The sequence below is a fragment of the Myxine glutinosa genome, chromosome 5, assembly GCF_964187855.1.
Source record: "Myxine glutinosa chromosome 5, kmMyxGlut1.1, whole genome shotgun sequence".
NCBI lineage: Eukaryota > Metazoa > Chordata > Myxini > Myxiniformes > Myxinidae > Myxine > Myxine glutinosa.
Genome location: NC_136265.1, coordinates 98,046,763 through 98,071,102, shown reverse-complemented (window position 1 = coordinate 98,071,102; position 24,340 = coordinate 98,046,763). Strand labels below are relative to the sequence as shown.

Sequence of the window (24,340 nt, the reverse complement as noted above, 5' to 3'; positions counted from 1 at the left end):
GTGGAGAGAGTTGGAGTAAGTGGTACGGAGTGGTGTGCATGGTGCGAAGGTGTGGATGGGGGAAGAGTGGACCCCTTTCACGAGTACCCGGGGCGGGTAGTGTAAGTGTTAGGTAGAGGGTATAGGTAAATTGTGGTTAGATATTGGCATCTGTGGTGCGGTTGCAGAATGGTGTTGTGGATGGGTGCATTAGTGTTGTGGAAATGGCTGGGCGTGTAGCCTGTTAGTGTGTGTAGTTGGTTGGGCACTCCACCACTGTGAGGATGTCGGCCAGGTGAGGCCGCAGGTGGGCTCTGGGAGCCGGTAGAGTTGTGGATGGGGCCCGAGGATCCGGAGGACGGACCCGGGTAGCCCAGTGCCAGAGAGGGCACCGAGTGGGGAGAGTGCGAGAGGGCCTTCCCCAGGTAGTTAGGTTAGGGTAAGGAGCAGGTAAGCTCGGAGGCAACTGCAGTGGTGGAGGTGTGCAGGTGGGTAGACCCGCTGGGAGAGGTACACGCCACAGCCCAGAAATTGTGCGAGGGCACCGGGAGATGAATCGGGGGAGTGAGACCCCAAATTGAAAAGCACCACAGTTTGGCCAATGGGAATTGGTTTTTAGAACCCATAGTGTAAGAGGGCCAATGGTTTGGCCGGAGAGAGACCCCGGGTAGTGTAAAGTTGTTAAAGTCATTTAGGAAATAGTTAGGATTGATGAACCTGTCGCACCATACGCAGCCACTTACCTGTGGTGATGATGATGACTCCACACCTGTGTTTTCTTTGTTTGTGTTGCAGAAATGAGAATTGCTGTTGGATTTGTGAGACGCATCACGACGTGGATGAGACATTGGGGTGATTCCATCTCTCCCTCCCTAGGAGGGACTGATGATGAATTGGTGATGGCAAATTTTGATGTTGAGTTGGAGATGGCAAATTTTGATGAGAGTTGAAAATGGCAAATTTGATTGGTTAGGAGGGAGAGAAGACGAATTTGGTATATGGGAGGAACGGGGAAGACAGTAGGGATGTTTGTTGATTTGTAAAGTAGATGTTTATGGGTAGTGTTGTGTTGTGTGGATACAGTAAGGGGTAAGGGAGGGGCCATGTAGGTTACCTGGTGGGGGGGGGGGGGCGTACGATAGGAACGTACCTGTCTCACCTGGTTCCCATGTGCCCCCAGTGTGCATCACCTTACATTGCGTGCACTTTTGCGCCCTTACCACCTTACTCACTTGTTTCTTCTTTTGTCTCCCACCTCCGAGGATCTGGCTTTGGGGTAGAGAGAGAGGAGAGAGAGGTGCTGGCTGCGCAGTTGTGGGCCTGCACTTTCGCTGTTTGCTGCCGGGATCGATACACCATATGGACCGCAATGTTTGTGGCCACCCACAATGGACCGCAGTTCGTTTGCGGCCAAGCACCACCCGGGGATGGACCTATGGATCAACGTGGCACCTATGCCATACAGGTGAACCACTAATAGTTAACACCACCAAGTGCACCACAAGAAGAGCAAGAGACACCTGCAGGGTTAGGGGTTGTCGAATTTATTTTTATTCCAATGAACAATGGTGACTGCACCGATTGGTGGTGGGGTGGTGCTGTTGATGCTCGGGAAGGGTGCTCTGCACGTTATTAAAGGCCGTCGGCCACAGAGCACTCGTGGGTTGGTGTATCGATGTTGGCAAGCGCGCTCTCTCTATGCATAACATCTGCATGTGTTCCTCCAAAAACAGGTCCTGGATCGTAGTGTAAATAGCAGCGTAGTCTTGTAAATAATGCTCCCTACCGGCTGTATGTTTAGTTTGAGGATTCTTTCCGGATTCGGTTATCCTGTGGGTGTGTTTCTGTGAGGAGAAGGGTGCAACGTCGCAGGGGGACATATTTACTCATTTGTGAATATCTGTAAAACTGTCGCACTCAGGGTAGAGTTAATAGTAGAGGGAACTACATTGCGTGCCACACTAAAGTAGGTAAAAATTTATCGGGTCGGGACGCCCCGAGGGTAGAGAAGGGTGCAATGTTGCGAATATGGAATTTGGCCTCCATATCCGCTTGTAAATATTCCCCTATTTTCTCCAATACTCCCCAACTTTCCCCAATCCCCCATTCCCTAGTCCCATTGCATGTAAACAACAATCAGTAGAGCCGACCTTCCCCTTATTCCCCCATTAAATGTCGTGCCCAGGTCCACCGCACCACACGTAGACAACTTTCGGACATCTTCCTAGTTATTCTTAATCTATGTCAGTTAAGGCCTCGTTTCCATTAATTATGACTCTTCGTTGCACCAGAATGTGATTATATGGCATCAGTAGTGAGTTTAGGACCTTTCCCATACCTCCTCCCATCTTCTTCCCCAAACAACAACAATAACAACAACTACAACAACAATTACAACTACAACTACGACTACAACAACAGAGGGGCGGGGAGTGTGCGTCCTCACACCGGCTCGGTTACCCGCCATGACCATGCGCTCCACGGCGTTACCCCGAAGGGGCTGGCTGTCAGCTCCTCGTCAGGGGCGGAGCCAGTAACCCCCCCACGCACCCAATGAGAAGCAACGTGCCGATTCCATCTGGGGCGGAGCTAACGAGCCGAGGGCGTGTCACTCCCCGCCGGATATACGCGGCCCCGCGCCGGATGTGACGTGAGATGCGCCTCAGCTTGGAGAGAGAAGCCACCGCCACCCCCAGCGCGACGATACCTCCCCGCATCTTTGGACCGGACCGGACCGTACTGTACCCTGCCCCGAGCCCAGGAGGACCTGGAGCCATCGATACCCGCTTTCCTGCCATCAACCCCCGTGTGAGTCAGCCGTTGTCCCGTTTGTCTGTCGTCTGTCCGGGGTTAATATAAGAGTGTGTCTAAGTGCCTGTCTTTCTGTGATTATACCTCTAGCCCCTGTAATCTGACCTTTCCGTACGAATATAATCTCCTCCGGAGGTCTTGAGAATTGAAACATTGGTGTCGTATTGTGTTATTGTAATCCAGCCGGGTGTCTTCTTTTTCTTATTGAGCCAGCATCGCGCGACTAGTCAACGTTCGGGCACAATCGGGTAACTTGTGCAGACGTGGTCATACCATAAAACCGCTCGGTAAATAACATCCAAGCCACGTCTGTAACAATATCTTAAACACTTCTATTGAGTTCATTTCACAAATATCTTCGCGGTTTTATTAGAATTTGTCAAAATATCGCCGAACAAGCAAAATCAGTTTGTCAAAACCGCAAACCGGAAATGACGTTTGCGAAGTAACCCAGTTTTTCGTTTTTAAAGCCTTGTTGGCTTCGTGACGATCAGAACATCGCTTTGTTTTCGTTACGATCAGTTGGAATCATGCCCAGTCGTTGTGTGGCTGCTGCTAGTGCGTGCCCGTACGTGCGGGGAGGTAAGTACGTGGACAGATGTACGTTGACGTACGTACCAAAAATAAGGCCTCACTGTCCGGAAGTTCGCATACGATGCTTAATCTTAAGCATTTGATGTCTATACTCATGTCTGTTCCCCTTTAAATCATAACATCGTGTATTTTTTCTGAACACCAGAGTTCATCATCAAACTGCTCAAATCAAAATGTATAGACATCTATCTATAATTCCAGTAATCTCTGTGTGTATGTATGTATGTATGTATGTATGTATGTCTGTGACCGCTGTTTCCGAGGATGTGCCTTTTCAAGGTTTCATATTAATCGGAGAAGTAGTTACCGAGCTATGTCCAAAAAACGATTCAACCAATCAGAGAGCAGCGAGCTATCACGTGTGCCGAACGTGGCGAACAGACTCTGCCTCGGACGGCACATTTGAGAGCGTATTCATTTATTTCACGTTGGCAAACTATGTTGCCGCTATGTTGGCGTTAAACGATGTTTTAAAACTAATTAAAACTAATTTGCGATTCTTTCGCTTTCCTGCGCGTTTGTGCATGCTATGGCGATTTCTTTACCAAACTCCGCAAGCCGTTCGCTTTGGACCAAACCATTTCATGTAAATAGAGGGGGGGGGATTGTCACCGTACTCGCAAGCCGTTCGCTTTGGACCAAACCATTTCATGTAAAGAGGGGGGGGGATATAATTTTAGATATAGATATAGTACGGGCATGCCCTAGTTGACAGAAACCTTCATGGGGATGGTTCTTGAGGAAAGAAGCTTCAGCATCATTTGGTTCGGGTCGATCCAGGTGGACATCAATGTCGTGCTCAGTTTTCACTTCCGCTTTCACAAATAAATCTGGAAAAATAACTTTTATCAAATGCAGGCACTTTTGTGTCACATGCATGGCTGTTTTCACACTCTTAAAATAGATTTAAAAAATAAATATTGCATTAAAATCAATAGAAATCTTTTTTTTATTTTTTATTTTTACGTTAAATCTTTCTTGGAGAGAAAATAAAACATTTCCCTCAGGAATGGCGTCATGTGAAAACATTATATCAAAGCATTACATTCTGTATAAACTACCTCGATGTCATGAGATGCTTCCGACCTGACCACATCTTCAGTGGAATTTCACCACCACCCAACATCACAACCAACAAAACAGAGAAGGTGAGAAAAATGTCGATAAGGGAAAATAGAGAAGGTTTTCTCCACTAAACTGCGTTTATTCTCAAATTACAAACAATTGTGATCCAACATGTGACTGGTTGATTTTTTTTTTTTTGTCTCGAAAGAATCCTCACGGAAAACAAAATTGCAGAGTGTGGCAGGTTAACATGTTGGCAAATGCAGACAAATGGAATGAATAGGCCAAAGCCATGACATGTGAACATATTGTTGTGGATATGAGAATGTTTTTTTAATTTATTGTTGTTGGAAAAGGTTGTTGTAAAATATCGCCCCTCCTCCCTCCGTTTGTGGTTGTATAAAGGTCAAAGGGCGTTCCCGTAGTTAGTCCATAAAACATACATGCAGGACACGATATATCTTTGTGGACAGTTATATCCTTATTATGTGTATTAGTGTAAGGCTGTGTCTTCCATTAATTGAAATACTCCATTGCACCGAATTCAAATAGATAGATCCCCTTTCCTTCCCCATTCCCACTCCCAAAACTTCTACTGCCAACTACAATTGCCACCATTAAGCATGTGCTCAGCTCGGGGAAGAAGGGCGTGCCCGCCCATCGTCATCAAGGGCGGAGCCAGAGGGCCGTGCCGACCAATCAGGGCCGAGGCGAGCTGACCGATGGGCGTGTCCTGGACACTAGTGGCTTGATCGCCTGAGGCGCTATAAAAGCGCGCGCGCAAGAGCCGAGTGTGTGGTTGGACCAAGCAAGAGAGAAGTGTGGTTGGACCAAGCAAGAGAGGTGTGGTTGGACCAAGCAAGAGAGAAGTGTGGTTGGACCAAGCAAGAGAGAAGTGTGGTTGGACCAAGCAAGAGAGAAAGAAAGTGGTTGGACTAAGCAAGAGTTTCTTTCAATCCTGTACATAGTAATAAATTATATTCGTATTTCAAACCTTTTTGTCTTCTTCTTCTTCTTCACATCCTTCGCTTTAGTCTTTTCCCCATTGAATATCTGTGGCGCGATTCGGCCAACGTTCGGGAATCGGGTTAGTCGGGGTAACTGCTAGGGCCGCGGTGCCATCCGCTCGGCAAATCAACATCTTATCCGCGGTCCGTAACAATTGGTGTCGGGAGCGGGATCGGACCCGAAGCGCGCTTAACGCACTCAAAATTACGAGCTGCTGAAATTTGTTTTGTTTTAAGAACAACCTGAATTTTGAAATCGCGCCATGGCTAGTCAAGGCGATCGGATGCCGGTGGGGGAACTAGAAGAGGGGTTAGGGGTAACCCAGGATCAGAGGGAGGAGAACAATGAGGAGGTGGTTGAGGAGGTTTCAGGCACGCAAAATGGCGCTCTCGCGCACGTGGTATCGGACGCACAAAATGGCGCCTCGTACGAGCGCGCGGTAGCCGAGCCCGCGCTACCAGCGGGCTTTGACATGCAGGGCCTCATGGCGCAAATACAGGCAATCGTCCATATGGGGAATGTAGGATTGGGAAAACAGAATGGGGGAGCGACTAGGAAATCAAATCGGGGGGCTATAAGCTAAATTTGAGTAAATTTGAGGGGTTCGAAAGCAAAATGGAGCGAATCGGCAAAATTGGGGACAGAATGGGTGACCGCATGCAAAAATGTGGGGAGACCATGGATCGCATGGTGGGCGAGAGGGTCCCAAGGGTGCACGAGGAGGTAACGCGGGTCGAGAAGCGCTGGTTGAGCGAGGCGGAGGAAAGCGCGGGTAAAATGACGGGTGTAGAGATCGCGACCCGGGGTATGGGGCAGCCGGCGACCGTTGAGGTGGAAGAGGGAATTTTAATAAAGCCAACGGTTGTCGTGGGGAATAAAGAAAAAGTGCTGGGAATTAAAATTGTAGAAACGACAGACGTAGAAGAGCAACAGTCGGAGGAAGGAATGGAAACTGCTCAAAGTCTGAATGCACATCCTGATGCCGTACTTGCTAATCCTTATAAAGATTTGCAGGTGCGCGTGGAGAAGGGAATCCCCCAGGTGAGTCGTGCTGTGTATTGTGCGGGGAGATTTTGCAGGAGGATGTTTGACGACAAGAGAATTGCCGCGCGATTGGGATCGAGGAAGCACCTGGGCGTTGGTGAAGGGTCGCGTGTGAAAAAAAAGTGTGCGTCAAGGGGTGAGCGTGTTACGAAGCGTGAGTGTGATACCGAGTGCGAGCGAGAATGCACGTCGGGGTGTACTGAGTGTGACACAGGGAGTGAGAGCGATACGGAGTGTACGTGCGAGGGTGAGAGTGACCCGGAGAGTGAGTTGGTGGTGGAGCGGGTGCGAGAATGCACGCTTGGAATGGTTGAGGGTGTGTGAGGAAGCACACCTGAGTTGGTCATGGCGCGGGTGTGGGAGAGCCCATGTGAGCGCGTTAGTGGGTGGATGCCAGAGTGCACGCCCATGGTGAGTGGTACGGAGTACGTACCGGGGGAGAGTGCGCAAGATGGTGCGCGAGGTGTGTTAAGGGAGTGTGCGAACGGCGAGTGTGCACGAGAGGTGTGGTGTGTCACAGGGAGTGCGTCGGTGGAATGGACGGAGTGTGTGGGATGCACTGGAGGCGTTGGAACGCCAGGTTTTGTGAGTGTGAAACGGGTCGCGTATGCAAGTGAAGCATCGACATTGAACGGGTTAGCGTTTAGGGCGACGGATAGCCGATGCGAGCACTCGGGGCGCGGTGCGCTTTGTTGGATGCCAGGCCCGGCGCGGATCGATGCTGCGTCGCTTCTCTTCGGAGCGTCGTTGCCGATTCGGGCTTGGCCCCGCCCCGCACGGTCGAGTCCGGGCCTTGTCGGGCGAGGCGACCGGTCCGGTTCAAGGGCGAGTAGGAGGAGGTGGAACGGTGCCCCCTGGTGGGGACGGGGTTCCGACCGGGCGAGCCTCAGTCATCGGGCCCGGGACCGCAAGGTACCGAGCCGCGATGATGCGTGGAACCTCGGCCCGAGCATGCCTCCTCCCCAGAGTCGTGAATGCCGGACGGATCCAACTACAGGCGACCAAACCACCCGAATCCATTGCTCGGCTTTGCGAAGCCGAGTTTAATGATGTCATGATGCACCGAGGCTAGGATATAGCGGACTGTGATGATGGTGATAGTGATAGTGTTTTTGATCCGAAATTTTGAAAAGTGAATATAATTGGCAAATTTTTGATTTGTTGAATTTGGTGAGCAAAATTGATAGTGGGAGATACCCGATGTGATGGGATGGCAACTCCGTCATCCCTCACAGACGGGGGCAAAGGAGCACTAGTTATGGGGTTTATGGCAGTGAAAACTAGCCCGGGAGGGTTAGGATATAGTGTGTAGGGACCTAGAAGATGACCTTAGGTAACGGTAAGATTAGGTAGTGACAATGATACCTGTAGTGGGGACGCAGGTAGATTAGAGTGGATGATAATGACATGGTATGTGCTTAGTTTAAAGGGAAGACGGGGAGCACTAAGTTAGCAGGGCAACAGGTAGATGAGATGATGCCGTGTGTTTGAGGATTGGAAGTGTATTGAGCAGGGTATGAGTAAATGATTGTGAGTTGAAGTGTGATTGCACAGGTGTGCAACTGGACAGGTGTATGGAGCAGTGTTTGAGTGAGTGATGGTGATGTGAGTTGTGCTGACCAAATGATCCAGGAAGGAAGGAGGGTGCAGGTGGCACCAGGTGAGATTGCACAGGTGTGCAACTGCAGGTGTATGAAGAATGGTTGTGTGGAATACATGGAGTGTGGAATATATGGAGTATTGGAATGGATGGTCGTGGAGTGAGTATGGTGGAAACTGTGGAGTGGAGTGGATGGTGCGAAGGTGTGAATGGGGGAAGGATGGACCCCATCACGAATACCCGGGGAGGGTAGTGTAAGTGTTAGGTAGAGGGTACAGGTAAATTGTGGTTGGATATTGGCATCTGTGGTGCGTGGTGGAAGAATGGTGATTGAATGGGTGCATTAGTGTTGTGAAAATGGCTGGGCGTGTGGCTGAATTCGTAGTTATGATCATGGCACACCATAGTTTCCCCACCTGGTGTCCGGAGTAATCAATTCCCTTGGGGTTCCAACTGCATGCCAGTCCGAATCCCTTGGTAGTTATGCTCGGAACGATGCCAGTTGAAGGCTATGGTCCTTGACCATGACATTACGTCACCAACTCCCTCGGAGCTCCAGCTGCATGCGGCTGCAGTTCCTTGGGGGTTGTGGTAGTTGCGTGACCATTTGTAGTTATGGGCACTCCGCCACTGTTAGTCTGTCGGCCAGGTGAGGCCGCAGGTGGGCTCTGGGAGCCGGTAGAGTTGTTGTGGATGGGGCCCGAGGATCCGGAGGACGGACCCGGGTAGCCCAGTGCCAGAGGGCACCAAGGGGTGACAGAGCCAGGAGGGGCCTTCCCCAATTAGATAGGTTAGGGTGAGGAGCTAGGTAAGCTCGGGTGGCAACTGCAGTGGTGGAGGTGTGCAGGTGGGTAGGCCTGCTGGGAGAGCTACACGCCCCAGTCCTGAAATTGTGCAAGGGCACAGGGAGTTGCATCGGGGGAGTGAGACCCCAAATTAAGGAAGCACCACAGTTTGGTCAATGGGAATTGGTTTTTAGAACCCATAGTGCAAGTTGGCCAATGGATTGGCAGGGAAAGACCCCAGGTAGTGTAAAGTGTGTTAAAGTCAATTAGAAGGTAGTTAGTATTAAGATCTCCTCGCACCATCTACATCCACTCACCTGGGGTGACGTAACTCCACACCATGCCATGTTTTATTATTTTTATTGTGCAGATGTTTGGATTGTGAGACGCATCATGACGTGGGTGTGACATTGTGCTTGTTGTTCCATCTCTTCCTCCTTATGAGGATTGATGATGAATTTGGTGATGGCAAATTTTGAAGTAGAGGGAGTGAAGACGAATTTGGTATAGGGGGAAGATGTGACGGTAGCGACGGATTTGTAAATGTGTAGATTGTTGTACATATGGGGTAAGGGCAAGGGTAGTGTAGGTGACAGGGGGGGTGACGTACGGTAGGGACGAGCTTTCTCACTTCGCTCTCCGTACGCACTTCACCTTGCATTGCCTTGTTTGATGTGTACCCTTGTGACCTTACCCCTCGCTCATCTGTCTTTCCCCCTTTTGTCTCCCACATGAGGACCTGTGCGCCACTGGGCGCCGAGGGGAGCGTGCGTGAGTCCGCCATTGTGCACCCGGAACTCCCAGAACCAGCTGTCTGCATCGATGCACCACCTTATGGACCACATGTCTGTGGCTGAGCACCACTTATGGACCCCATGGGTTGGGGCATGGCCCCTCTGCTGGAACCGGCCATGAAGGCCCGAAATCTTGCCGGCGGACCTTGGCCACAGGGTACCGATGCCCCACAGGTGAACCATACATAGTCGGCCCCCTGTGGGCCATAAATAAAAGAAATGGACACGTTGGGTGCATTTTAATTCCACCAATAGGCCGCCAGTAAGAAAATGAAAGACAGACAACTGGAAGAAAGCAAATAGCCAGCAGAGGGAGCCGAAGAGCAAGAGACCACCAGCAGGGTTTGTTGGTTTTATTTTTATTATGAACAAGTGATGACTGTGCACCGATTGGTGCTTGAGGGTGTGTTGGTGCGTTTTGGGTGCTTTCATGGTGCATTGATGCAGAGCAGACTGTCTCCCCCCCAGAAAGAACAATCACAGGTCCTGGGTTACGTGTTGTAAATAAAGTAACGTCATTGTAAATAATGCTCCCCACCGTCAATGTATAGTTTGAAGACCATTCCGCAATTCGGTTAGCTGTGGGCGTGAGTCTGTTAGGTAGGGTGCAATGGAGCAGCGGGACATATTTATTGGCGTTTTAAAACTGTCACACTCAGGGTCAGGTTAAAAGTAGAGGGAACTACACCTACGTGCCACACTAAGGTAAAAGTTATAGGCCCGGGACATGCCTAAGGGGAGGAGGGTGCAGTGTTGTGGATATGAGAATGTTGTTTTTTTAAATTGTTGTAAAAGGTTGTTGTAAAATATCGCCCCTCCTCCCTCCATTTGTGGTTGTATAAAGGTCAAAGGGCGTTTCCGTAGTTAGTCCATAAAACATACATGCAGGACACGATATATCTTTGTGGACAGTTATATCCTTATTATGTGTATTAGTGTAAGGCTGTGTCTTCCATTAATTGAAATACTCCATTGCACCGAATTCAAATAGATAGATCCCCTTTCATTGCCCATTCCCACTCCCAAAACTTCTACTGCCAACTACAATTGCCGCCATTAAGCATGTGCTCAGCTCGGGGAAGAAGGGCGTGCCCGCCCATCGTCATCAAGGGCGGAGCCAGAGGGCCGTGCCGACCAATCAGGGCCGAGGCGAGCTGACCGATGGGCGTGTCCTGGACACTAGTGGCTTGATCGCCTGAGGCGCTATAAAAGCGCGCACGCAAGAGCCGAGTGTGTGGTTGGACCAAGCAAGAGAGAAGTGTGGTTGGACCAAGCAAGAGAGAAGTGTGGTTGGACCAAGCAAGAGAGAAGTGTGGTTGGACCAAGCAAGAGAGAAAGAAAGTGGTTGGACTAAGCAAGAGAGGGAGAGGAGAGTTGAGTAGAGTTGAAAGAGTCGAGTAAGGGATCCCTGAAACAGCAGCTTCAGCCACCGCAGCTTCAGCCACAGCAGCTTCAGCCACAGCAGCTTCAGCCACAGCAGCTTCAGCCCCAGCAGCTTCGGGGCCTTGACGGCAGTTTTGAGCAGGGCCGCGAAGGAACGGCGGATGCTAAACGCGCCGATCGAGAAAGGGCGGCGGCTGCTAATCCCCGACCCGACCGTGCTGCGGGTCCAGCTGAACCTTCCTCCCCCCTCCAGCCATCCACCTCCTGCCATTCCTATCATCATTCCCCGCGTGAGTCTGTCTTTTGTTTGTTCTGTCCTGGGTTTAATTAAGACTGTAGGTAAGCTAGCATTGCACTGTGTCTCTGAGTTCTTCTGTAAATTATTTTCTTATCTTTCCTTCTTCCTTGGTTTCTTTCAATCCTGTACATAGTAATAAATTATATTCGTATTTCAAACCTTTTTGTCTTCTTCTTCTTCTTCACATCCTTCACTTTAGTCTTTTCCCCATTGAATATCTGTGGCGCGATTCGGCCAACGTTCGGGAATCGGGTTCGTCGGGGTAACTGTTAGGGCCGCGGTGCCATCCGCTCGGCAAATCAACATCTTATCCGCGGTCCGTAACAATATGATAAGGAGAGTGTCAATATCATAGCAAACATATGATAAGGAAAGATAAGAAGAGTGAACATATGATATGTTACGGATTCGGCACTTCCGTAGTTGAGGTTTTCATCCACTTGACATTTCTGGTTCGAGGTATTCTGGTTATTGTTGTTTAAGGGAAATGGTTATTGTGGTTAAAAGGTTAAAAGTGCTCATGGTAAAAACGAGACAGGAAACAGGATCGAGAACCGAAAGACGACGATAGAGAGGAGGAAGAAGGCGTGAGGAAACAGTGAAAAGACGCGTGTCTTGAAGCTCCATTGCCAGCGTGGTCGAGCGAACGTCGCGAGTGAACTTTGAGTCCGTGAAAGGAATCTCGTGCGATTGGTGTTTTCGCTGGAGTATTGGAAAAGCCTGCGTAGTCAGGTACAGGCGTGAGGTTCTGGAGAATCCTCGCCTCGAGGCTTTGGCTCGAGTAGGAGCCGTCCGCCATTTTGAACCTCGCGCGTCGTTGACCGAAAAAGGTTTTTGCCGCGTCAGTTTGTCTCACCCTCTGGTGGTCTGCCGGGGATGGGTGTGCACAAAAGCGGCGTCTGAGGATTGAACTGCGGTTCGCTGATTGAACGGTGAATGTGCACGTATGGATCGAGTCGTTGGAATTCCCTTTCCACCGCCCGTTTGCTGTTGGTTTGGACCAAGTGACGGTCCACGCCTTGCATACACCTCCTTACTCGCCTCATCGCCTCTTCGCCGGGATCCCCTCTGAGTTATCGAGACATTGAGGAGTGTTCTGTTCCATTCACTGGGAGCGCTGTGAGTTTGAGTTAGGTTACTTAAGAAGGTCGCACCATCTTAAGATATTGATTGTATGGTTGAATGCTATCATTGTTGTATTGTTCTGCTTGTGTGCTTTTTAATATATTCTTTGTTTGTGGATAACCATTGGTGTGGTTTCAATATTGCTTTTGACACAAAATAATATATTTTTCTGCCGTGGCTCTTCCAGGTGTTCGGAGGTATACCTATACCAGGAGGTCGGGGAGGAACACGTAACAGATAAGAGAAAGGATCAAAAGAGTGAGAAAGTGGTGCAAAGCTCAGGAGTGGCTTGGAAAAATCACGTGTTGATGACAAATTGCATTGAAGGACTGGACTGGCAAGATACCTCAGAGTTATGCACACACGTCTTTGAGATACCTTGTCTGAGTTCAAATCTCGACATGTATAATAAACTGTCATTCATTATCGCATGCATTGAATTCATCAATGTTTGCATCAACCCACCATCCCACAGTCTTCAACAAAGCTGTTCATCACAATCTCAGACCACCCTCCATCCAACCATGATCTTTTTCACCTCAAAGTGACCCCATTGCAAAGCCTTCCCTTTTTCCACGTCATTGTGATCTCCCCCAACCTCTCACCTCTTTTCACCTCTTCCTCTTTCACATCTTTTCTCTTCCTCTTTCACATCTTTTCTCTTCCTCTTTCACCTCACTCTAACTCACCTCACCTCTTTTGGTTTGTTTTGTTGATTGGTTTTCTTCTCCACTTTCCCCTTCCTCTTCTTCCCGTGTTTCCTTCAACTTCTGTGCCACTTATTCACCCCCATGTGTCCTTCTCTCCCCTCCCCTTCATCTCACGCTCACTTATACTCTGCTGTTGTTTCCTCTCTGCATTTTATTCCCTTCCATTCTGCTCTCAATCTTTCAGGAGCCTCTATCAAGTATACAAAAAATAGCGCACTAAACAAACACAGATCTCATCAGAAGTGATGTCAATCACACGACTCACCATTCGGCTGATCGCTTTGCTCCTCCTCCAGACCAAAGAAATTCACATCCTCGATTTTTATCTGCAGAATCTCGGGAAATTCTTCCGTCCCCTCAACCTTCATTCCACACACGAGCACAGTCTGCTGTTCCGATCCCGGCTGCACATGACAGGAATCCTTCTCACAGCCAACTTGTGTACAATGTACATGGTGGGTGAACCTTCAGAGAGGAGGGAAACATACCACTCTTCCTGATGTTTATGCCACTCTGAGTACCTTGATCTGACAAAGTACCAACATGTGAAGTACCTCTGTACTTGAGGCCTTATCTTCTCTTCAAATCAGTTAAAGTAATTTAAACTTTCACCACACACGAGCGCACACCCTTTGGCTCGCCATGAAACAAAATTGCATGTCTCAAGGCAATACTGCAATTGTATTACACGGGAGTGACTCGGCGCGCTCCTCACCACAGGTCGTTTCAGAGGGGTAGACATCTTTGACCATTTTGGTGTCTTTTGGGTCTTCATGGTGTTTTGGGTCTTCAGGGCCATTTGGGTCTTCAGGGTCTTTTGGATAATCTGGGCCTTTAAGGGTATTTTGGGTCTTTGAGGTGTTTTGGGTATTCGGGTTGTTTTGGGTATTCAGGGTCTTTTTGGTTTTCGGTGTGTTTTGGGTCTTTGGGGGTCTGAAGGGTCTTGGGGGAATTAAAGGGTCGTCAAAGGTCTGAGGTCTCAGCAGTCTTAACGCAATTAAGAGGGTTAATTAAGAGGGTGGTAAAAAATTTTTTGAAGAAGAAGACGTTTCCGTCGCATATAAACATAGCGACATACATAACCATATATGTTTGCTCTATTATAATAAGATGTTGATGTGAATGCCGATTTGGCCACATATAAAACATTCAAAAGTTTAGGTATTTATATAAAATCTGGGCCTGTTCAGCAATTTTAGGATGAAGACATTCTGTGGTGAGAAGACCTTACACACGAGCACAGGGCATGTGTATGAAGGAGTATTTTGGCTCGGATGTAATCCATGCCACAGGTATGCTGATGTGCAGACAGTTTCCCCACATCAATAACTTTCAGGTCATAAATAAGAAACCACTTTTCATAAAATCAGATGGAACAACAACATTCCTCTGGAACACATCGATGGGAATTCAGTTAATGTTCATCACTCTGGCAAGTAGAACTGAATCACCTGTATTAAAGATTTAAAAGAAGAGCATTTGAATCATGAGATAGTTTGTGCACTGAAGGAAAGTGAAGTTTCTTTGGAAATTCAATGAGCGTATTTGCACAGGAAAGGGCAAGAAGAATCGCCAAATCCCAAAATGTGAGGGGGAAAAGGTTGCCAGGCGGTACTTTCAGAGAGAGGGAGAGAGATAGAGAGGGAAAGAGAGGGAAAGAGAGGGAAAGAGAGGGAAAGAGAGGGAAAGAGAGGGAAAGAGAGGGAAAGAGAGGGATAGAGAGGGAAAGAGAGGGAAAGAGAGGGAAAGAGAGGGAAAGAGAGGGATAGAGAGGGATAGAGAGGGATAGAGAGGGATAGAGAGGGAAAGAGAGGGAAAGAGAGGGAAAGAGAGGGAAAGAGAGGGAAAGAGAGGGAAAGAGAGGGAAAGAGAGGGAAAGAGAGGGAAAGAGAGGGAAAGAGAGGGAAAGAGAGGGAAAGAGAGGGAAAGAGAGGGAAAGAGAGGGAAAGAGAGGGAAAGAGAGGGAAAGAGAGGGAAAGAGAGGGAAAGAGAGGGAAAGAGAGGGAAAGAGAGGGAAAGAGAGGGAAAGAGAGGGAAAGAGAGGGAAAGAGAGGGAAAGAGAGGGAAAGAGAGGGAAAGAGAGGGAAAGAGAGGGAAAGAGAGGGAAAGAGAGGGAAAGAGAGGGAAAGAGAGGGAAAGAGAGGGAAAGAGAGGGAAAGAGAGGGAAAGAGAGGGAAAGAGAGGGAAAGAGAGGGAAAGAGAGGGAAAGAGAGGGAAAGAGAGGGAAAGAGAGGGAAAGAGAGGGAAAGAGAGGGAAAGAGAGGGAAAGAGAGGGAAAGAGAGGGAAAGAGAGGGAAAGAGAGGGAAAGAGAGGGAAAGAGAGGGAAAGAGAGGGAAAGAGAGGGAAAGAGAGGGAAAGAGAGGGAAAGAGAGGGAAAGAGAGGGAAAGAGAGGGAAAGAGAGGGAAAGAGAGGGAAAGAGAGGGAAAGAGAGGGAAAGAGAGGGAAAGAGAGGGAAAGAGAGGGAAAGAGAGGGAAAGAGAGGGAAAGAGAGGGAAAGAGAGGGAAAGAGAGGGAAAGAGAGGGAAAGAGAGGGAAAGAGAGGGAAAGAGAGGGAAAGAGAGGGAAAGAGAGGGAAAGAGAGGGAAAGAGAGGGAAAGAGAGGGAATTGGACAAAGAGAGGGAGAGAGAGAGACATAGAGAGACATTGAGAGATATATATATATATATAGAGAGAGAGAGAGAGAGAGAAAGAGAGAGAGAGAGAGATATAGAGAGATATAGAGAGATATAGAGATATATAGAGATATACAGAGATATATATAGAGATATATATAGAGATATATATAGAGATATATATAGAGATATATATAGAGATATATATAGAGATAGAGATAGAGATAGAGAGAGAGAGAGAGAGAGAGAGATTTGTCAGGATTGGAGGACATATTTCATGTGCATTTGACCAGCTTGTGATTTATTAATTTTTTTCATTTAATTTATTGAACACAATCTCCCTTTCATTTATTAAACCATAAATCCGTACTGGCTGTGTTACATAAATTACGAAGTCGTTCTGCATCTCTTCCATAAGCAGTCTCCAATACCTTCCCTCTGGTGTGGAAAGGTCAAGGTTCTTCAATGCTTCCAATTAGCTCCTTTTCAACAATAACAAGAAAGAACAATCGGAGATTGCAAACAGTCACCAGGACGTGTTTTTAGTGGTTTTTAAGGCTCTTGGGTTAAAACAAACATGGCAGCCGAATCACGTGACCAATTACATCATTTTTTGTCCTCCACCAAATTTATCCCAAGATGATTGTTACGTGGTCCCCTCGGTGAATACCTGGTCTCAGTGACCCCCGGACCGTGAGAGGAACTTCGCCAGAAAGCTGTATTATATATGCGCTTTCGCCACGCAAGCCATATGAATTTCACCCAAGAGACAACTGACGTTCAAGGATATATTTCAATGGTAATGATACCAAACAATTTCAATGACACAACCATCAACAATATTTCAAGGACACAACCACGGAGATTTTCCCCGAGCAATCAACAATACATAATCATCACCAATTCCCAATTCACAATCAATTCCCTAAGATTAAGATGGCCATCTTATACATGTGTGTCCCGGTGAGTACTCACACCCCCTTTCGGTCTCTGCTCCTCACAATGTCTCTGGGCCCCTCCGGACCAAGATACTGCTACTCGGCGTCTCCGCACTCGGGCGGTTGAACGAACCCCGGGCGGACGTGCTCCAAACGTGCCGTCTCGTACCGGGGACAGCTGTTGCAGCGCACCTCCTTGCCAAGCAACGGGGCAAAACCCAGCGCGGCTTCCAACGTGCGCGAGGCCCCGAAGTGCGACCCGTACGCGTCCTTGTAGACGGGGCGAAACCCAAACGCGGTTTTTCACCGCGTGCGAGGTTCGACGTGCGACCCGTACGCGGCCTTGTAGACGGGGCAGAACCCGGCGCGGTTTGCAACGCGCGCGCGGCCCAACGTGCGACCGCTTGGTTCCGTGCACGAACTCACGGGGACTTCACGTGTCAACAGGTAGTTACGCGTCCAGGTAACTCCTCTCTCACCAAACGGGTTTCGGAACGCCGCTGTTTTCCGCGCAGCGCAAGGTCGATTCCACCTTCTGTCGTCGCGGGGCGAGGAAGAAGATTCACCGTCCTTTTCTCTCCTCGTGTCTTTTCTCCTTCCGTTTCCGGCCACTTCCGTTTCCGGCCACTGGTTCCGAAGGGCTCCTGACCCTCCAACCACAACAACTACACCACAACTTAATATACTACACACGGATAAGCAAAGACCTGAATGGTAATTCACATACATTCACATAAATATGTAACAATGATGCTCAACAAATTTCATCTGATTGGATGAAGTTTTTTACTTGTCGAATGATGACATCATAATGGAGGCACCTATGCCATCAACATATTATCGTGTTCACCAGGATTAACACCCCTGGTGACGGATGGCCAACTGAGCATTAACTCCGAGGCATTCACTCAAACTATGGCGGCACCTTTTATACGCACGAGGGTGTAGTGGAGGGCAGCGAGCTTACCTGGACGGACGGGCGTGGCACGGGGTTATCCGATTCCCAGTACAAATAAACGGACAGGACAAGAAATTAAAATTCAACAAACAATGGTTTACTATAAAGAAATGCCAGGGAACAAAGAAATGAATGTAAAACTACATTCCGAACTTGAGATGTCTCCACACGGACTCATGGATCAGACACAGGGACAAATAAAATGAAAGTAATAAAATGTGTGTGGTGCATTTACCTGCTCCTCCACCTGGCATCCGTGACCGCCCGGGGTCATCACAGTTCCCGCCCGCATCCCTCCGCAGGAAAACACGGGTTGGCGCCAAGTCCGTTCACCCGCTAGCCGCAGAACGTGAAGCGAACAGGCCCTCACTCCTTCCTCGCTGTCCGCTCCACAAAGCACAGAGGTGAAACAAGAGAAGGATGCGTATGCCAAGAATGTGGCCACCCAGAGTCCAGAGAGTGCAGAACTTTGACCGCCTGCGAAGCCAGCCACAGTCAAGTGAGGGGTGTGCGACTGCACGCTATGAAACCCAGAGCCAATAGAAGGAAAATGCGACTGTTTGTGTAAACACCTGGAACTGAGAGCAGGAAATGTGACTGCTTGTATGAACACCAGGGACAGAGAGAGGGAAATGCGACTGCTTGTATGAACACCAGGAACAGAGAGGGAAAATGGCGGGACATGTCCTTTTTGTTTCTTGTGCTGGAACGTTCTATGATGACGACCGCGCGCACTCCAATCAGTGAGAGCCGTTGCATCGCTCCACGGCCACGACCAATCACCACCTCTTGGGGCGGGGCCTCACGGCCCATCTTGCCGGCCCTTGTGGTGACTTGGCTGGTGGCGTCAGTGGTCGGGTTCGAATATCCGGATCCGGTGGCTTTATTTAGCATTGGTGCGCAGTGCATGCTTGGTGTTGCACATGTCAAAAAGAACAAAGGGAAAAACGACAGAGGCAATTTACAGAGATAATTATTCCTAAAACCTTAATGCATTAGAAAAGCTCCACCCCTCGCATGGAGACAAATATACGATCTTACTGGACAAGCGGGCCTACTTAGATATAGGAAGGTTTCTTCACGGCATACGGAGCACACCACCCAATACAATCTACCTGGACTAAGGTATTCCATCAGCTACCCCCATAAACGTAACAATATGTTATTCCTCATGGAGTTATTTGCAATAAGCCATGTCTCAATTTTACCTGTGCAGTGCTTTTGGAGGCAGAGGTGAAAAGTTTTTCATTTTTTTTCCAAGATAGCATCTGTACCACGCGACTTATGAGGTCAGACTTATCATTTAAAAACTTATACAGGAGGAGGCGCACCATGGTGAAAATTTCCCGTCAATCGGACCAACGGTTGCAGAGAAAAACATTTATTCCATGCGGACAATCAAACAAACAGACAAATGAAAAATCACTCAAAGAGCGACACTTGGCAAAACAGAACAAAGTACAATGGCACTCAGTAAAGCATCCTTTTGACCTCACAAACAAATGGTGGTTGAATTCTGTGACCTGATATGCAAATTGTCTTCAAATTTTTAAGTTAATCGGATGAAAATTTACAATTTTTGAAATTCGGCTGATGTTGATTTATCGTATCAGCTAACTGAAATCAACCACCAACAAATTTTGAGAATAGCATTGGCCAAAAGGTCAACCTTGGCCAAAGATTAACAACCTTGCCAGATTTCCAAAATCCTCAATTTTCATCCGATTGACTTGAAATTTCAAAAAGATTTTCATATTAGCAAACTGAAGTCAGCCAACCAATATTTTTGAGGTCAAAAGGATGCTTTACTGGGTGCCATTCTACTGTGTTCTCTTTTGCCAAGTGTCACTCCGATTGATTTTTCAATATGTCTGTTTGTTTGTTTGTTTGTGATTCGGACGAAATTTAGCAGAGAGGTAGCATATGTGACAAGAACGAAATGATTAGATTTTGTTGAAGATCTGGATCCGGATCCGGCTCGTAGAATTTTAAAAGTGATTATTTTACCATTGGGAGATCGGGCCAAAAACGATATATCGCACGATATCTCAAAAAGTTATGGACGAAACTTGGTGGACAGGTTGGGTGTGTGACAAGACCAAATCGATTCGATTTTGATGAAGATCTGAATATGGCTTCAGATAGGATAATAATTTAATTTTTTGAGCGATTCATCACCATTGAGAGATTGGGTGAAAAGCGATATAACATAATATTTTTTAAAGTTGTGGATGAGTTAGGACAAAACTTGGGGGATGGGTTGGTTCGGTGACAAGAATCCCATTCAATTTTACTTCAGGTCCGAATCCAGATCCTGCCCTATCAATGGATACAAAGCGTAAACTGTTCACCCTGGCCGAGGTATGCGCTCGACCGAGTGCCGTTGTGGTATTTCGCTGTTTTGGTCAACGGAGAAAATATCAATTTAGAAATAGAATATTGTCGCATCGCCGGCAATTAAGATCACTGGTTACGGATAGCCAAAACAGTTTTTTTTTACTCCCGAGGGGTCCTACCAAAAATGACGGCTCTGACGCATGCGAGATGGAAGGCTGCGAGAAGATTCGCTGAACGAAAAAAACACGGGTTTATTCCCGAACCCATGAACAAAGAAACACGACAAATAAAAATACAACAATAATGAATTTAATGAAAATAAAGCAATGGGTGATAATGTCCAAAAAAAAACTTCGGTAAATTAATTTCCTAACAGACGTCTCCTGACACTGTCACAAATACGAACACAGGGGAAAGACGAAATAAAAATAAAATGTTCCCCTTGGCCGGCCGGTACTTATAGGTGTGTAAATGGTACTTTTAGGTGGTTGGCAGTGATGATGCTTGAAACCACATAAGGGAAGATGGCGACTCGTAAAATGCCGCAAGCCAAAATGTGCACGGTCACAAGGCGGGAGGTGAGCACGGCCCACGTTCCCTTCTCCTCATCCATGGACTCTGCTTCGTGATCCAAGAGTCCTTTTTGCTGTGAAGTAGAGTTTTTACTCGTTTCCTAGACTCCTTTCACCCTTTCATTCCTCTTTTTCCTGCCTCTGGAACAAACTCCCTCACTCTCTTCAAACTTCCTCCTCCCTCCAGGTCTTCAAAACAACTGTTCACCGCCATCTCTTATCTTCCCCCATCCAAAACCTTGATGTAGAAAACACAAGGACACCAAGGACTTCCAGGACAGAAGTTGGTATTTCAAACAAGTGGATTTGGGGTGAAATTAGCGGGGGAAGAAAAGATCAAGGTTTTGGATACAACAACAACATGCATTTTAAGGCCATTTTCCCTGCAAGAGCGGGGGTTAGCCTTGCGGTCCCCATGACAATCTTCTCCATTTTGCCCAATTTTCTGTATCTCTCCTTGTTAACCCCCTTGCCCGCATTTCTTCTTCCACCATCTTTAGCCAAGTCTTTCTCGGTCTTCCCCGTCCTCTACTTCCTTCCACATTCATTTCCATCACTCTTCTCAACCAGTCACTGTCATCCTTCCTCAACACATGACCAAACCATCTCAACCTGTTCCTCTTTACAGCATCAATCACAGGCTCTATTCCCATCATCTTTTGCAATTCATCATTTGTCTTCCTCTCTCTCAACGACACTCCGCACATCCACCGAACCATTCGGATTTCCACCCTTTCCAGCCTTCGTTGATGCTCTGCATTCATGACCCATGTCTCGCTCCCATAAATCATAACACTTCTCACACATGCACTCACTGATGAAGATCCGTTCAGCCATCTCTGAGAAAAATGGTGACACAGACAGACACACAGACAGACATCACTCTTATATAGTGGATTCGTGTTTAGATTGACTGATTTGCCACGAGTAGAAGTGACATTTTCCAGCAGGGCAGATTGTGGTGATTGTGAAGAAGAAGAGCAATTGAAGGTATCGACCTCCAGGGACTGAAGGCTATTTAAGTTCTCGCCGCGCGGATGTGCGCGGATGTTCGTGCAAGACTGGTCTGCTGTGAGCTGAAGCCAGACAATGGTTCATGCTGGTAAGATTGAGATCGTACTCTGCGAGATGGAGGGGATTGTTTGTCCAATTGTTACGGAGGGGATCCAATTGTTCCGGATCTCAACGTCGGCCCCTTTTCCCCTTACCAAAGGGGGATTAATCCCCTTGTCTGTGACTGACCGACGTGAGTCCTGGGGGTCCCAACACTCCTTCCGGTCGGGAGGAGCCAGGGTATTTGGTCAATGAAAATTCCCAAGGACCTGAGTGCCACTCCTGACCGCGAAGCAGGGGAGGGGACTCCCGCTCGAACCACGGTTTTAGATGGACTAGTTGCCGAGTGGTTTTAGCAACCCGAAGTTCGAGCCATTAACAAAGAACTAAACCCGATCCTGAGCGTTGGCCGAAATCATGCCACGTATATCAATAGGTAAAAGACAGGGACGATCGGACGAGAATGAAACCAAGGTAAGGGGAGGAACAGGTATTTATTAACTAATTATGTACAAAACCAAAGAAACCAAGGGAAGAAACGAAAGTCATTTACAGCGAAAGCAGAAATAGTACAAACTTAACTTATACAGGCTTACTTAAACCCCGGAACAAGAGAGAGAGAGAGAGGAAGACAAATGATAAATTGCGAAAGATGATGGGAATAGAGCCTGTGATTGATGCTGTGAAGAGGAACAGGTTGAGATGGTTTGGTCATGTGTTGAGGAAGGATGAAAGTGACTGGTTGAGAAGAGTGATGGAAATGAATGTAGAAGGAAGTAGAGGACGGGGAAGACCGAGAAAGACTTGGCGAAAGATGGTGGAAGAAGAAATGCGGGCAAGGGGGTTAACAAGGAGAGATGGAGAAAATAGGGCAAAATGGAGAAGATTGTCATAGGGACCGCAAGACTAACCCCCGCTCTAGTAGGGAAAATGGCCTTTAAAATGCATGTTGTTGTTGTTGTTGTTGTCTGCGAGATGGCTTGATCGTATTACCTCGCTTAATGTACATAATCTGTTCGTGTTAATACACTCTTGTTGTATTTGTATTCGTTTCTTAGATCCTGCTTGATTTAAGTTTCATGAAGCCTGATATTGATCAAAAGGCTTTTCCATCATTCATTGCATTGATAACGATGACGTCATTGGTGCAGTAATTATGACATCATAATTCGACAGGGGCAACGCTCAGTCTGATCAGTTTTAAATTTATTGAGCATGATCTATGCAACAATTAGATTAGAGAATACAAATTTATGATGTCATTGCTCACGTGGTTTGGCAGCCATATTGGATCCAAGAAAAGAAGAAAAAAAAAGCTTTAAAAAACAGAACAGTTGCCTCGCACCAAGTTGGCTGTGCAGGGTAAGTATTTTATGAATACCATCTAGTTACTTAAAGCAATTAAATAATAACGTCATGTTTTGTTTTTTTCTTCACACCAGAGTTCATCATCAAGCTGTTCAAATCAAAATGTATAGACATTGACAGAAACCTTCATGGGGATGGTTCTTGAGGAAAGGAGCTTCGGCATCAATGGGTTCGGGTCGGTCCAAGTGAACATCAATGTCGTGCTCAGTTTTCACTTCCGCTTTCACAAATAAATCTGGAAAAGTAACTTTTATCAAATGCAGGCAGTTTTGTGTCACATGCATAGCTGTTTTCATACTCTTAAAATAGATAAAAAAGATATTGCATTAAAATCAATAGAAATTATTTGAAAAATTTTTTACGTTAAATCTTTCTTGGAGAGAAAATAAAACATTTCCCTCAGGAATGGCGTTATGTGAAAACATTATGATATCAAAGCATTATGTTCTGTATAAACTGCCTCGATGTTATGAGATGCTTCCGACCTGACCACATCTTCAGTGGAATTTCACCACCACACAACAACAACAACAACAACAACAACAACAACATGCATTTTAAGGCCATTTTCCCTGCCAAAGCAGGAGTTCGCCTTGCGGTCCCCATGACAATCTTCTCCATTTTGCCCTATTTTCTGCATCTCTCCTTGTTGACCCCCTTGGCCGCATTTATTCTTCCACCATCTTTAGCCAAGTCTTTCTCGGTCTTCCCCGTCCTCTACTTCCTTCCACATTCATTTCCATCACTCTACTCAACCAGTCACTTTCATCCTTCATCAACACATGACCAAACCATCTCAACCTGTTCCTCTTCACAGCATCAATCACATGCTCTATTCCCATCATCTTTCGCAATTCATCATTTGTCTTCCCCTCTCTCAACGATACTCCGCACATCCACCGAACCATTCGCATTTACACCCTTTCCAGCCTTCGTTGCTGCTCTACGTTCATTACCCATGTCTCACTCCCATAAATCACAACACTTCTCACACATGCAGCACACACCTTTCCCTTCAGCTTCAACAACACTCCTCTGCTCATCAGCACGCCACTCAGTTCCTGAAACTTCTTCCATGCACATCTCACTCCAGCAACCGTTGCCGAGTCTGATCCACCTTCTCCATTCAGCATGTCTCCGAGGTAGCAAAATGTTTTCACACCTTCCAGCTTCACGCCGTCTCCAAGATCCAACTCAACATTTCCTCCATCTGCAGCTCCCTCTGTGCACAGCTTACATTTGAATGAAGCTGCCACACTGGTTAATGACCCTCTCAGACCACTACATTTTTGATGAACCCACT

The 24,340-nt window shown here is 47.4% G+C and overlaps 1 protein-coding gene across 1 annotated transcript in view; it reads right to left on the bottom strand.

The window, feature by feature from the left end:
- The window catches only part of LOC137410976 (uncharacterized), a 405,982-nt gene that overhangs the window by 151,186 nt on the left and 230,456 nt on the right, over positions 1-24,340 (bottom strand). Inside the window, exons 6-7 of the mRNA XM_078778383.1 lie at positions 23,162-23,272; positions 4,104-4,214 (exon numbers count right to left, since the gene is read on the bottom strand). Of these exons, the coding sequence (XP_078634509.1) occupies positions 4,104-4,214; positions 23,162-23,272 (222 nt within the window). The remainder of the gene's footprint in view (positions 1-4,103; positions 4,215-23,161; positions 23,273-24,340) is intronic.